The following is a 14700-nucleotide window of genomic DNA, read 5'->3' on the forward strand; positions in this document are numbered from 1 at the left end:
GCCTGATTTAAACTTCTGCTGTACAATTGCAGTATCTAGATATGCAATCTCTGCTATACTTGTACAATTAGGAAAGGTGCTGAAATGATTCCTATTTATATAGTTGACTTGAAATTGGCAACAGTGAGACAGAAATCCTCAGATTGTCTAGAAGGCAACACAGTAGCTGAAAAAATCTGGTAGTGGAAGATGTACTTGAGAAGAAGACAGGCCATCTGCTCCTTAGTGTTAAGTGCTCCTATGCTTAATTACAGATTCTCGGCACTGTGGGACATGGTGCAGCTGTTTTGATTCTGACCAAATGGTCTTTCCTGCATGTCTTTCGTGATCCTGGGCCAGTCTGCAATGTTCTAGGAGCACCGGTTGGAGACCATGGGATCTGGTACTTCTGTAAATGCCAACTACAAGTACTCCCTGCAGAAGTCTGAAAATGGTGAGTGATTCCTTGAAAAGCACTTTTTTTCCTGTCTGCTCCTTCACATGCCATTGGGAGCTTGCAGTGGATGTTTCTTTTCCTGTGACAAGAAGTCCCAGCTGCCAGACAGACCAACAGGCTTGAGAAAATAGCAGCTATTTAGATCAGGATTAGATTAAAATCAACCAAAACCTGACCAGAAATGAAGTGGCAAAAAGCAGTTCTGTTAGAACTGACATCCGATGGATTAATCAGTTGCTGCCCCTTGCATGTGTTGTCATATGCTGACAGTGAGATAGCTGGTATCACCCTGCTGTTTCTGGTGGACTCCGTGTTTAGAGACTGTGTTAGTGGTCCAGGACTCATAAAGCAGAAGTAACAGCAAAGCCAAAATAAATCTGGTTCTAAAAAAGGTTAAGAGTGTGTGCCTAAGAAAACCCGAAAAGCAAAAATTGTTGATTTTTTTCTCATGACGTCAGCACAATGCTCTTAATCTCTGCTAAAAATCTAGACTTTTCTATGGCTCTTGAAACTGTAATGGTTTATCTTTATGAAACCCTCTGTATAATAGTATCAGTTTTGTGGGTGCACTTTTAGATCCGCTATGGTACAAAGGGAGTTGATGAGTGAAACTTTACAAATAAGCAAGTGTAAAAAAGTAAAGATTACTTACTTCGCTGTTTGAAACCCTCACTCACCAGCAGTGGCAGGTATGGAGCAAACTGTTTGCAGTGCATTGAAAGCAAAAATGGTGGCTGCATTTAGAAATGAAAGCAAGGATGCCATTATGACTCGGCCTTTTTTGTTTGTAATTTTTTTGTTTAATAACTCCACTTTTTCTGAAGTAAGTGAGACTTGTCTATTGCCTATAGCACCAGAGAAGCATGGACTTTCCCCCAGAGTTTATTACAATGGCTCGCCTATAACAAAGTGTAACATTAGCCTAGTTACTTCTTTTAAACTCTGCATTAGATCTGACATCTCATCAACAATTTCCCTGCACTTGAGTGAAGGAGGGGATTGGGAACGTGAGAGAGGGTGCAGACTCCCTCCTGTAAGCTGCGTCTGGGAACTGTACCGCTAGCAGGAACAGGCATATTTCAGTTTGAGTGCTGCCACTTTGGCACGTACGGTCAGTTTACTGTTTGGATCCTCATAAAGTTGATAAATCAGTTTCTCTTCCTTTTTTACTATTTTTATCTAAACTAGTACAAATACTGCCAGATGAAACGCACCCAGGCAAGCTGGTAAATTAGAATACCTATCTCTTTCAGTTGCAGAGTCAGTCTTTGTAAAAGTAGAGTTAAAAACCAATGCCTTGCCCAGCTGGAGCTTAAAATGCTGTGGACAGTGGCATATGTGGTCACTGTGTGATAATGAGGCTTTCATAGGTTTTGTTTTTAATGTTTCAAAGGATCTAGTTTTCATTGGTATATGTGGAGTCATAACTATGAATTTCTGACTCCTACTGCAGTAATTGGGCATTTACCCACTGTTAAGGGAAAGCAAGCAAGGTACCCAGAAGTTGTTTATGTTAGAGACTGGTTTTGAATGTGATTCTGGTTGTGACTGTGATTCTGGTTGCATGCCAGCCAAATTACTGTACCTGGAGTCAGGCATCTGGCATTGGGTCTGCTATAAAGGAGGCTTGGAAAAGCAGCATCAGGGGCACCAAACGGCAGGAAAGAAGTCAGCCTTTTTTATTTTCTCACAGCCCAGCAGATCAGTAAGCATTTTCTCAGCAAGGCAAAGAATATGTAAGTTATTCTTGAATGAAGGCTAGCGAAGTCTTACCTTCCTGCCCAGGCCTTCACCATTACTCAGTTCCCCAGCTGCAAGATGGCAATAACTCTTCCTTTTTGTGCTCTGCAGCTCCCAGTGCTGTAACAGGAACATCATTTAGAAGGATTATTATTTTCAATGCGTAAGCCATCAGCATATCTTCTTTAAGTAAAGGTCAATGTTTCCTGCTGAAGTACACGGAGGGTGGTTTATGTTCTATAATTAATGCAAGCTAATTGAATTAATGTGATCTCTTTCTCCCTTGCCAGCACTTGGCAGCCTTTGGGGTAGGGATGTGGGATTTCCTTGTTTTTAGTGAAGTTTTTCCATCTCACGCCCCATATTGCTCTCTCTGCTTTGGCAAAGATGGCAGTGCTCTCTCACAGGCCAGAGCCCAAAGGAATGCAACCTTCTGCGGTAGGGCTAACTCCATAACTCTGTCATCTCCATTTGGTTTTGGGGCCAGCCTGTAGATAGAGCAGTCATCCCTCCCTCAGCTAAGACGACACAGAGAAGCATTGCTAGAAAATGGTTCAAAGGTAGGGCTCTAGGATAGGGCTCCAGAAATGGCCAGGATGGGACATGGAGAGATGCCAAGTTGCTGAGCTGGTTGGCAAGGTGCTGTAAAGTAACCAAGTGATCCAAACGTGGTCAAGACCAGCTAAGGGGGATGGAAGAGTTTCTAGAGGTACAAAACTTCTGTGGCAGTACTTGAAAAAAGGAAATGGGAAACTGCAGCCATGTACTTCACTCTAAACATGCACACACCTCATCTGAAATAATGTTTTAATGAAAAATACTGGAACTGGGGAAACAGAGAGGAATAATGTTTATCTTTTAAAGATCAGGGCAAACGGTCATCATTAGGAGGTAAGAGCCTGGTGCCAGTGCTGGGTCTGAACTGAACCATGACCAGGCAACTGGAAATTCCTGGCATCTTCTTCCTTCTGTGTCATTAAGTGGCCAAGGATCTGTCTCCCTCCTTTCACTGTGAGTGTTAATTTTGTATGTCGTCAGCTGCTGCAGTGCAACAGCTTGGTTCTGGTTTTGTCCCCCAGCTTTCAAGGCAGCTGTCTTGATCCAACAGTGGTATCGGCGTTATGTTGCTCGGCTGGAAATGCGCCGACGTTGTACCTGGAGAATCTTTCAATCCATTGAGTACTCTTGCGAGCAGGATCAGATCAAGGTAAGGTGCCAAGGAAAAGAGTATGCAGGGAAATACATAGAAGGGTGGTATATACTGGTATAGTGTGATTTGTTGCCCATACCAGACAACATGGGAAGGGCATAGATGATACTTGCAGAAAGAAGATCATGTTAAGTTGCCACTCTGCGGAATTTCATTCTAAGGTGAATGATGATGGGCTTGCTCTCTTCTTGTAGCTTCACAACTTCTTCAGTTACCTCATGGACCACTTCACGCCAAGCAGCAGCAAAGAGAGTAAGTTTCTATGTGCTGTTTGGAGATATGGCACCAGCAGCTCAGAAGGTTGCACCCTGTACTGCTTCGTTGCCCCGTGCTGGTCCTTCTGTATAGCAAGAGGGACTAAGACAGTCTAAAGAGCGATGGCATCAGAAATTTGAACAGGGAGTGAATTCTCTGGAAGCTGTCAGCGCTGTGTGTGAGGGCTGTGGGGCAGTTCCTGCTCCTTAGGTATTTAAGGGGAAAGAAAATCTCAGTGTGTTTTCTAAGAGCAGAATTAGAAACATGCCTTTTTTTCAGAGATCCCTTGTAACCAGGGCTTTGCAGAGTCCATTTCTGAAGTGAGAGAATCCAGCTTTAGGGAATAGTCCTCTACAATGTCTAATTATACTTGGTCTCTCACTTGCAATTGCAGTGAGGGGAACAATACACTGCAGAGCACTCTGTGTTATTTCTTAGCACTGGGAACTTGCAAATGAGCCTAGCTCTGAAATCTGACAATAGTAAGTCAAAATTAACTAGTGACTTTTCTGCCCATGACCTGCTGAAGCCCTTGCTCCTGCCTTTCAAGCTGCTACCCTTTTTCACGCAACCACCCCACATATTTTACAGCAAAGCACTGTTGAGGAAGATATTTTTTTTGGAGCCTGTATAAACCAGGACAGTAATGTCCTGTTCCTTGAGCTGGGCTCTGAGATGTTACAACAATAAATAAACAATGTGTATTTATACAAATTTTGTGCAGCAATGAGAACGTAGGGGCTAGTCAGAAAAAACAGTGGGACGTAGGCAACGGTTCCTTGTTACACAGTTTGCTTTCGCGTGTCACTAAAATAGGGTTTCAGTTAGCCATGGCAACCAATGCCCATCTGGCTTTACTGGAGTTTTGCAGAAAGTAGCGTAGCTGCCAGCACTGCCTGACACAGCACACAGAAACTTGTCCTTGCAGCCTTTTCCCCACAGCAAATTCTGCAGTACTGTCAAACTAGGAGCTAGCCACTGCCGCTGCTTCTTGTGAGCTCTAGTCTAACCTAACAGCTTTTCTTTAGCAAATGACTAGAATGGTGTACTGCGCCAACTTAACTTTTTCCTGTCTCTTTCTTAAAATACCAACCAAACGGACCCATCTGCAATCCAGGGGATTTTATCAATCGCATGTTCATAAGCGGGGAAAGCTTCAAAGAGGTAGAGCTGGAGAAATACTGTGACTACGAATCCATGGAGGTGCCAGACTCCTACACTGGACCCCGACTCTCTTTCCCACTACTTCCTGACCATGCAACTGACTTGTTGGAAGCTTTCAAACAGAAACAAGTAAGGATCCCAAAGGAACCACTCTTTCCCCTTCTGTGTGCAGGGGTGTAGGATAGATAATTTGGTTTTAGCCTTCCTAACAACCTAAGCTGGTTGGAGTATAATGAGCTGACAGGCTGTAAACAAACGGGGGTGGAAGTGATATGGTATTTCCCCCCACCATAGGAACTTCTTTTCTTTCTGAAAGTTTGGACAAAACTGAAAACTTTCTGTAGGTGTGCACCAATATTAAGCTGAATTTCATTAAAAGGAAAAAAAATCCACAACAGTCCATGTTGAAGTATTGTTATTTTTTCTTGCAACTCCTCAATTTGTAAAAAAGTACAGGATAGTCCAGATGGAAATAGCTCATTAGAAGCGTTTTGTGCCATGCAACTTTGACTCATATTTAAAATGTAAGATGTGAGGTTTTTGGCAGGGAAGCCCAGTACCAATTCAGCAGCACTAACAAAACAGGACCTTGCACAATTGCAGCGTTGTGCTGCCATCCCTCAGTCAAGATGCTGAACTGCACAATAGGCCACAACATCCCTCATCCAAACAAACTGACTTCTAAACCAAAGCTGTCTTGTGTCTTGACTGATGTTAAATGTGTACACCCTGGCTTTGAGCAAACATTTCTGCAGGACACATTGCAGCTCACTGCCTGGTTTAATGTGGAAAAGGCTAAGAAATATATAGAGGAGCAGCTTCTTACCTGTGATAAAGGGCTTAATTCCTGCTGCTCCAGGGAGATGGTGTTGCCTTATGGATATAGCCTTGACCACAGGGTGCTAGGGCTTTTGAGTTCTCTTGGCAGCCCTGTGCAGAGGCCGGGCTGCTTTGAGTGAGTCACTTCCATCTGGCTGTTATCCAGTATTTGCCTCATCTTGTTTGTAAGCCCACAGGTCAGCACCGAGTGTCTTCCCAGTGAGCTTCTGCCATCCATGCTATTGTGGTGGGTCCTTGGGGCCTTTGTGTTGCTGCTCAGATGTCACTGATTTCCTGCTTTAAACTCTTCGCTTTCTCCTAGTAGCAGCTCCACCCTCGCTATGTCTTAAACCTCCTGCATGAGACCAGGAAGCACCTCAAGCAGTTGCCAAACATCAGCCATGTCTCCACCTGCTACAGCGAGGAGGTCACTGTGTGTGGTATGTCTGGGTGGAAGGTTGATTGTGCAGTCTCTGGGGCAGAACATTCATGTGAAACAGGAGGGAAAAGACAAAAAATGGTAGCATGAGCATGATGCCCTCCTCTGTACCAAGCATAGAACACTAATGCAGTCCGCAAGCAAGATGTGTGTTCCACTGAGAGGCAGATGGGGCTGTCTGAAATACCTTCTGACACTGTATATGAGCCCCTGTGAGGCCAGAGGGAGCAAGTCTGCATCACAGCCCTGTTTCTGCTGGTTCTGGAATGGGGTGGGGTGTTGAGGGAAGGTGATTTGTCTGTTTGTAGTCTGTGTTTGGCTTCCCTGAGAGATGCTGGGGTACATCATTAACAAACCCTGCCCCAGGCAGCAGAGATCACCTTGACATAGCCTGCAGTAGCGCTGTCACAGTTGTTACAAAAATGCAAGCAGAGGAGGTATGTCCTGGCCTGTGGCCTGGGATTGTGTCAACAGCAAAGTCCTGGAGCTGTTCTGGCTGAGTCTTCATTAGCAGTGGCGCGTGCGTTCAGACAACGGTACTGACATATCTTTGTGTCCTATCAAGGAAATTTGAAAGAGACAAAGCTTTCACCATTACTTTCCTACTCTAGGACTCATGTTTAAAATTCAATATATTTCTAAATATTTTAGCATAGACATTTTCATCCATTTTTTTTTGGGAAAACAAACCTCGCTCCCCAGTACCACATTAAATGAGAATTTAGTTTATTATTCTGTGTGCAAAGCTTACTCCCATGTAATGATTAGTTTCCCTGTGTGCAATGTTGTGTCACTGTAAAAGATAAACAAACAAAGCTTCTGTATCAGAATCTCCAGAAGCTGGTGTAGGTTTTCTGCCTGTCCTCAGGCACCAGCTCAAGCCTTTACATCACATACTTTCCCTTTGGGCACATTGCCTTATTGTAAGGGAAATTCTACCTTGAACTTCACAAAATATTCCAGTGGTCACTAATTTAGGAAGTTACTTGTTGGTGACTTTTTAAGTTAAGGGTAAACATACTGTGACTTGTCTTTTTGTGCCCTTTAGGAGACTTGCATGGCCAACTGGATGACTTGTTCTTCATCTTTTATAAGGTAGGCACCATGTTTGGAGAGGGAGAGTGGCCAGGCACTGCAGGAGGTAATGCATGGGTCATGCTGAGGACCTTCATGTACAAAACTGGGCCCTTCACATGCGATTCTCCGAGTCAATTTGATCAGTTTTAAATGGTTCCACAAAACAGCAACTTATTCCCTTGCTGCTTGTGAAATCTGATACACATGCACGTTTGGGAAGTGCTGATACCAATGGCAACCCTTCCTGACTACCAGCTTTCACTTTTCAGTGCACTGGCTACTGGGAACCTGCAGGATAAAAATAAGAGTTGGGGTCTATTACATGAGGTAACCTGAGGCAGGAATGAGGGAACATGCAGTTACTGGGGGAGGCCTCTCTTGTAACACCTGTCACTTCCTTGCTCTTCCAGAATGGCCTTCCTTCCCCTTCCAAGTCCTACGTGTTCAATGGGGACTTCGTAGACAGAGGCAAACAGTCCCTTGAGATCCTCATCATCCTCTTTACCTTCCTCCTAATCTATCCAAAGGAGGTTCACCTCAACCGTGGAAACCATGAGGACTACATGGTCAACTTACGGTAAGGGTTCTGTGCAGGGCCAATAGCAATATTAAGGGTGTCACTGCAAAATCCCACTCAACTTTTTTTCTCCTTTTCCTTTAGCTATGGTTTTGCCAAGGAAGTAATGCAGAAATATAAGGTAGGCTACCTTTGTATCTCCTTTACCTGGGAGACATGGGTTTCAGAGGCTTGATGCTTCATCTTTTCCTTTCTGCCTGTTCTCCTAGGTGCATGGGAAGAAAATCCTGAAGATGATTCAGAATGTCTTCTGCTGGCTGCCTCTGGCCACCCTGATTGATCAGAAAGTTCTCATTATACATGGGGGCATCTCTGACACCACTGACCTGGACATGCTTGAGAAAATTCAAAGGAACAAAGTAGGTTTTATTTCCTGGATAGTGCAAGAGACAAGTACTGCTGATTTGTGGTGAGGAGTTTATTTCTACATGTCAACTTGGCTGTTACCCAGGCAAATCTAAAGGATGGTCTTCCTAGACAAACTGTGCTTAGGTACGGGCTTAGTGGATTGCTTTGGTTTAACAGTGTGTGTGCAAGAGGTGTGAAGGGAAGCACTCTTGGCTTCTGGAGATAGAAGGATCATAGCAAGGGAAATGGTGGGTAGTGGCATCAGTAAATAGGTGTGCTGGTGCTGAATGTAACAATGCAGCAATGATGAGACTTGGTGCCACAGTTTCTTAGCCTGTTTTTCCCCCTAATTTCCAGGATTTGATAAGTCATTTAACTTGTCTCTGCTTCACTTTCTAGTTGAGGAATACTACTGCCCTTCTCCAAATATAATGACGAGCATTTACATTAGTCATTAGTAGTTCTCTCATTTTGCTGCCTTATTCCTACTGCAGATTAAATCCATGTACTGTACTCCTGTGAAATGTCTGAGCAGCATAAAGCCAAAGATGAACGAGATCATTAGTCAGGCTGGATGTGGGGCCCCAGCTGTAAATCAGGAATGGCACATCTGAGAGGATGGTACAACCAATCTCCCTCAGTTAATTAGCGTTTGATGGCAGCAAAGGGAATTGAGGCTCGGAGTTGCGGGTCACTTATCAGTCTGCCAATGGAAGATGTTAGAGCTGGAGGTGCAGGTTTCCAAGTGGTGTGACAACCTCTCTTTTCTCTCTTTCAGTTTATTTCGGTATTAAGAGGGAAGAAAAGAAAGGAGTCAAATAGAAATGTGGAAATACAGGAAATAAACAGGGAGAACAAAGCAGAGGCTGACCCAGCAGGGAACGAGGCAGCCCCCAGTTTACCTCCGCAGCCCCAGACAGCTGAGGCTCCCAGCATGGCCAACAGGCTGGAGTTCTCCAGGTGGGTACGGCAGACGGTGCAGGAGCAAATTGAGTGGTGCCGCCGGCTAGTGGACATCAGCGAGTCAGAGGAAGAGGAGCCCACCTATTCTAGCGTGGTCTCCTTGACAGATTTGGATGGGCCGTGCTGGACTCGCCAGGAGGAGTGGAAGCAGGTGAGTAGTCCAAGTGGGGCCCTGAGCTTGGTGGGATAAGGGTGCCTCCTGCAGGTTTGTGCTGAGGAATCTCAGTACAAAATATGTGATTCAGCGCACTGATCTGTCTGCAGAGAGGTTTTTGCTGCTCTGTATAGTGGAGTAAGGAGCAACTTGGTGTCCGTAAACCCCTTCTGTGTACTCTGAAACCATCATTCCTTACTTCATGTTACATATGACATCGCCACACTGCACAACTTATCAGCATAAAGCTATATATTGAGGTCAGGGTTAAAGGGATTAAACTTGATCCAAATCGTGATTACTCAGTCAGCACTTACTTACATTTCTGGAGGTGCTGGAACATCCTGGCTAGAGAGCAAAGGAGTTTAGTACTAAGCCTGCTTGTGGCCTCAGGATCTGCTGGGTGTTCTTCCCCGAGACCTGTGTTTTGGGATGGAAGACAGGCAAGGCTCTATGAAATCTTAGACACAGCAAAATGAAGGTTTGTATCAGGCCTGATCTACGGACACCTCTCTTCCCCCAAATTTGTAGATGGATATGCCTGAGGCTCCCCAGGCCAACAATATATGTCACTTCTGTGACAGTCCTGCAGGGCAGCATGGTGGTTCACTGGGATGCAGGAAACATTTCTTGTTTCCCTGCACTACAGCAATAGCAGCAGTCCAGTGAGCGATTCAGAGACAGCTCCATTTGCTTGCTAAACTTTTATGGGTGATATCTTCTTGGTACGCTTTACTCAGTGAACTTTTCCAATCCTTCCAGATTTTAGATATTCTCTGGAGTGACCCCATGCCTCAGGAGGGCTGCAGAGTAAATACAGTGCGAGGCGGTGGCTGCTACTTTGGGCCTGATGTGACAGAGAAGATCCTTGAGAAGTACAACTTGCAGTTCCTCATCCGCTCCCATGAGTGCAAGCAAGAGGGCTACGAGTTCTGTCACAGCCGGAAGGTTGGTGAAGGGGATGGTGTGAAGGATACTTGAGGTTCCATCCTGCCAGGGTGGGGTTTCTGTGGTGTCTTGTCTCAGCAATGCATTTCTTTCAGTGGGGCTTTGTTAAGTACATAAGCCATCCTTGAACAGCATTATGGAGTCAGTGAAGTGTGTTCCCAGCTGAGGCCTTAGCTCAGGACCATCTGGAACCAAGGATTCTGTTGGGGGCATCTGTTGTGCAGGCCTAGTATGCCCTTGTGTGGGTGCTGAGAAAAGGCCTGAACCCATTTGTGCCACTGCTCCCACAGCAAAGTTTTGCTCTCACAAGATTCAGGGTCACTTCAGTGACTTCAACAGGGGCACTTTTGACTCAGCCTGTGCAGTGGAGAGTGGAAGCTTGTCAGGGGAGCACAATGGAATTGCAGAAGCCTCGTGTGTGGCCAGATCCATGTGAGACCAGTACTGCCCTTGAGGAACTTGCACCTGGAAGGAGTCCAGACCAACAGGCACCTCACTTTTCTTTTCCATGTAAAACGTGTTGGTTTCGCAGTCTGTTGACTCCAGATGGGTTTGGTTGCATTGCTTCCAGTAATACGTGTATGTAGAATAGAGGATGTACATACTGACTCACTTTTTCGGGGGTAGGTGCTGACCATATTTTCGGCCTCCAACTACTATGAGATCGGCAGCAACAGGGGAGCCTATGTGAAGCTGGGACCGGACCTCGACCCCCATATTGTTCAGTACCAATCGAACAAGGCCGCTCATACTCTCACTATGACCCAAAGGCAAGTTGCTCTGTATTGACTGAGTCAGAATTCCAAAAGGAGAAACAAAGTTTGACTCAAGAGCTGAACTTACAAGCCTTGATTTACTAAATAATCGTGCTAAAGGAGGATTCAAGCTTTGTGCAGAAATTACTGAGAGGTTTGAGGAGGGAGAATTATGAGATCAGAAGGGGACTTTTTTACAGGCTTCTCATTTTTCAGCTTCTCTTTTCAATGTTTTCACATCTAACCATTGCTGAGGTTCCCTTCTGCTTTATTGCTTCCTGAACTGATGCAGGGAACTGTGCTCCAGGCATGCAACGCCCTGTCACAGGCACTGTGGTGCAGCTGTAGCTGCACAAAGTAGTTGTGTGAGGGTCTGGGCAATGCATGGACAGGCCAGAGAACTGGGAGACTGCAGCTTCTCTTGTGCTTCCTGTCAAGTTCTTAATGTGCTTTTCTGCATCCTCCAGGATCAGCAGAGTAGAGGAGTCAGCCTTTCGAGCCTTGCGGGAAAAGCTCTTTGCTCACACCTCAGCCCTCATCAGTGCGTTCAAGGCCTATGATAAGGACAATACAGGTAAACCTGAGATGAGGGACACGGGTTAATTTCCTTGTAGAACAGGGTCGAAACAGCTAATGCGAGTGGGTGGCTGGTTGGGAGACTCCTTGCTGATGGCTGTCAGTAACTGTCACAAGGGGAGGCTGTGTCAGACCTTGCCGGAGTGTTGGTCCCATTAGCTGTTGTTCAGTGTCTCTGCTGGAACCTGCTAATACCTCAGATGTCCTTATACTGAGGGGGTGTCGCAGAGGCAAGGGGATTGGCCTGATGTGTGGCAATTCAGGTTTGGTACTAGAACCCTTTGGAGCAGGAGTATTGATGAAGCACTCGAACAGACGACCCGGACCACATCTCTCACTTGGGGCTGGGTGGTCTCTAGAGCCCTTTCGTTCCTGAAGTCTGAAATTACTGGGAAGAGAAAAGCAAGGGATGTTCTCTGTGGCAACTGCTTCTGTCAGAGCCGTAAAGGAGCTAGAAGTTCATAATTCTCTGGCTGCCAGGAGTACTCTGCTGGTGCAGCAACCACATGGTGTTGCTGAGATCTGTCTGTTTTGTAGGCTGTAGGAGAGAAGGCACAAAGTGGCTGGCAGAACTGCTTTCTTGCTTTCCTCCCTGGCCGCAAAATTGTTCATAAAAGTCCAATTCAGATGCTACAGGGGCTTTTCCATGTTCCTGGGTCACTGAGAGAGTCCTGGTGCAGTTGCATTGGCTGTCATCTGCAGGGTGATCCTGGCTGTAGGCCCCAAATTTATAATGAAACATCTAGTTAGCGTCTTGCTGTTGTTCAGATGTTTGCAACCCATGGCCCTGATCTATAGTCATGGCCAAAAGTTTGCTGCAGCTGGGGTGCAAAGCAGTGTTTTGCCTGCAGTGGCTCATGCCTGTGCAGCTACATAAGGATTTTTTCCTGTACCAAAGTGCTCATGGGCCATTGAAAAATGTCGTGACTGCTGTTATCAGCATGGCAGGCTGCGTATGTGCACTGCTTTAGGTCTTTTCTTTAGTGATGGAGAGGAATGTCCAGAGTGTTTGCTGTATTTCTGTCCCACCATCTGACTGCCTAAAGAAGCAGCAGGGCACCCAGAAGGGTGAGGATTTCGTGGAAGCTGTGTGCAGCTTGGTGTAAAGGATATCCTGGAGATGATGTCTGGCCTGGACCTGTTACAGCCCTTGAAGGGCATGGTGGCAGAGCAGGTAGTGGCACTGAAACAAGCAGCATGCCCATTGCCTTTGTGTGCTTTCAGTTCTCTATCAGAGGTGGTCTCCATTGCTCTCCCTTTTCCTTCCTTACAGGAAGGATCACACTGAGCAACTGGGCAACAGCAGTGGAGTCAGTTGTGCAACTGGGACTGCCCTGGCGAATGCTGAGACCACAGCTGGTGCGCAGCACGGCTCAGGGCATGCTGGAGTACAAGTCCTGGCTCGACGACTTGGCTATGGAGCAGCGAAGCCAAGAGGTAAGGACTCACCCCCTTCCATCAAAACATGATGCAAAGCTCACAGATCGCCAGCATGTGGAACCAAGTATAGTACGAAAGGAGAGTGGATTGCTCTCATTTTTGTACAATCCAAAATCACATTTATGTTGATGGAAAAGCTTGCAGGAATTTAACTAGTGCAGAGGCATTCAGTCCACTGTAGAAACGGATGATGCATGTGCAGTCAAAACCTAACGGCAGTTTTGGATGTAGCCTTTTAAGTAAGATAAGTATGTTCCATTCTCTGAGTTGAAGTTTCTTAATTACATCCAGCAAAACCAACTGTACATGGTTAAAAAACAGCTCAAGCCACTATCACCTCTATTGGCTTGGAGAAGTTCTGTCTGTAAGCAAGAGGTTGCTGATGTACTGTAATGCAGAGTTGCACAGAGAGTCCAGTCAACACAAACCTGTGTCATAAGTCACACATGATGCAAAGAGCATTGCTAGTAAGCCTGGAGAGCAGTAAACACTTTTATTTATGGGGAAGTCTGCAGTAACTACTGGGAGAAAGCAGAGAGCTGTGAGTGGTCCCTTGTTGTCTTTCAGCACATCCAGTCAAGCTTGCTGGAAGTCATTTATCGAAACAGATCCAACTTGGAGACCATATTCAGGATCATAGACAGAGATCACTCAGGTAAGCTTGTAGTTACTTGTTCAGGTCTTTTTCCTCATTCTGTTGTGTGCGGTCCAGGCAGAGAATTAATAATTATTTGTTCTGGAGGATTTCAGCACTATTAAAATTGTGGTCATAGCAATGACAATAATGCGGTGCACTTGGGATCTTGAGCATTACCTGCTTTCAAGCAGTCATCTCCAACAAATTACTTTGAGAAAACACAACAGTCTTTGCCTTCTTTTGTTTTCCCAAATGTATTATGTCTCTTTGCTGCTTTAAGTTGGTTTTTAGTCAGCGTTCTGTACACTAGGAGATTGAGTTGCAGCATGTGAAATTAACATGATGAGCGATTTCTTTCCTATAGGTATGCAGACAGGAGGGGTGGGATGAGAGATCACACCTGAGCAGAGACGGGCTGGCAGCAGTGTCTGTGGTGACCTTGCGCTGAGTTGGCTGTGCCTTCCTTTTCCACAGGTCTCATCTCATTTGAGGAATTCCACCAAACATGGAAGTTGTTCAGCTCCCACATGAACATTGAACTCACAGATGATGGCATCAGTGATTTAGTGCGCAGTATTGATTTCAACAAGGATGGAAACATTGACTTCAACGAGTTCCTAGAAGCCTTCCGCCTTGTCAAACAGTCACAGTAGTGAGAACCTGGAGAGTGTTGTTGCTTCCGATGCCTTGACTGTCTGTGAAGCCAGAGGGAGTGCTTCACACCGAACCACAGCGCTTGCCTGCAGAGGCGAAGCGAAGGCAGGTACCTGGAGCAGTTATTGTTGAAAGCAGTGACTGCTGTAGGCAACAGCTGTGATACATTCAGGAACGCAACCGGTAAAATAGGAAAGCTGTACTTCAGCTCTGAACATTTTTAAAAAGGGGGTGTGTTTTCAGTAGAAATTCCCGCTCAAAGGGAAGATACAACTTAGTTTGTCTTGTCAGTGCATGTGATGAAATGCTACAGGTCTATTCAGGTGTAGTAAAACAGAAGCAAAGGTATTTTCTGTAGGCTGTATTTTAACCAGGTTGCAACTGCTACAGTACAGCTTCCCTTTGAATAAACAGTTTTTTTCAAGATTGCAGGTTCTGGGCTGTTTGTGCTTTCTCTAGTCTGTCAACTGTTAACACCTACTTCCCCCCCACCAGTTGTTTCTTTGCT

The 14700-nt window shown here is 45.5% G+C and overlaps 1 protein-coding gene and 1 long non-coding RNA gene across 2 annotated transcripts; one reads left to right on the forward strand and one right to left on the reverse strand.

Annotated features, from left to right (window-relative positions):
* The first annotated feature begins 254 nt into the window (after positions 1-254).
* PPEF2 (protein phosphatase with EF-hand domain 2) lies at positions 255-14623 on the forward strand. The gene is made up of 16 exons (XM_069855029.1): positions 255-433; positions 3256-3383; positions 3581-3638; positions 4759-4934; positions 5950-6064; positions 7112-7158; positions 7551-7717; positions 7802-7838; positions 7927-8076; positions 8844-9179; positions 9945-10130; positions 10758-10900; positions 11353-11459; positions 12735-12898; positions 13469-13556; positions 14013-14623. Exons 1-16 carry the CDS (start codon positions 373-375, stop codon positions 14189-14191), a joined length of 2142 nt encoding a protein of 713 aa, XP_069711130.1. The 5' UTR covers positions 255-372; the 3' UTR covers positions 14192-14623.
* On the reverse strand, positions 2210-7946 carry LOC138719722 (uncharacterized). The gene is made up of 3 exons (XR_011337272.1): positions 7865-7946; positions 5632-6620; positions 2210-2296 (listed from the first exon to the last, which is right to left on the reverse strand). It is a non-coding gene; the product is annotated as an uncharacterized lncRNA (long non-coding RNA).
* Positions 14624-14700: the final 77 nt, after the last annotated feature.

Source organism: Phaenicophaeus curvirostris, chromosome 4 (genome assembly GCF_032191515.1).
Source record: "Phaenicophaeus curvirostris isolate KB17595 chromosome 4, BPBGC_Pcur_1.0, whole genome shotgun sequence".
Lineage (NCBI taxonomy): Eukaryota > Metazoa > Chordata > Aves > Cuculiformes > Cuculidae > Phaenicophaeus > Phaenicophaeus curvirostris.

Coding starts and splice junctions, on each gene's coding strand:
- PPEF2 (XM_069855029.1), top strand. CDS start 373: ATGGGATCTGGTACTTCTGTAAATGCCAACTACAAGTACTCCCTGCAG. Junction 3,639..4,758: donor GCCAAGCAGCAGCAAAGAGA/GTAAGTTTCTAT, acceptor TCTGCAATCCAG/GGGATTTTATCAATCGCATG. Junction 4,935..5,949: donor AAGCTTTCAAACAGAAACAA/GTAAGGATCCCA, acceptor TTCTCCTAGTAG/CAGCTCCACCCTCGCTATGT.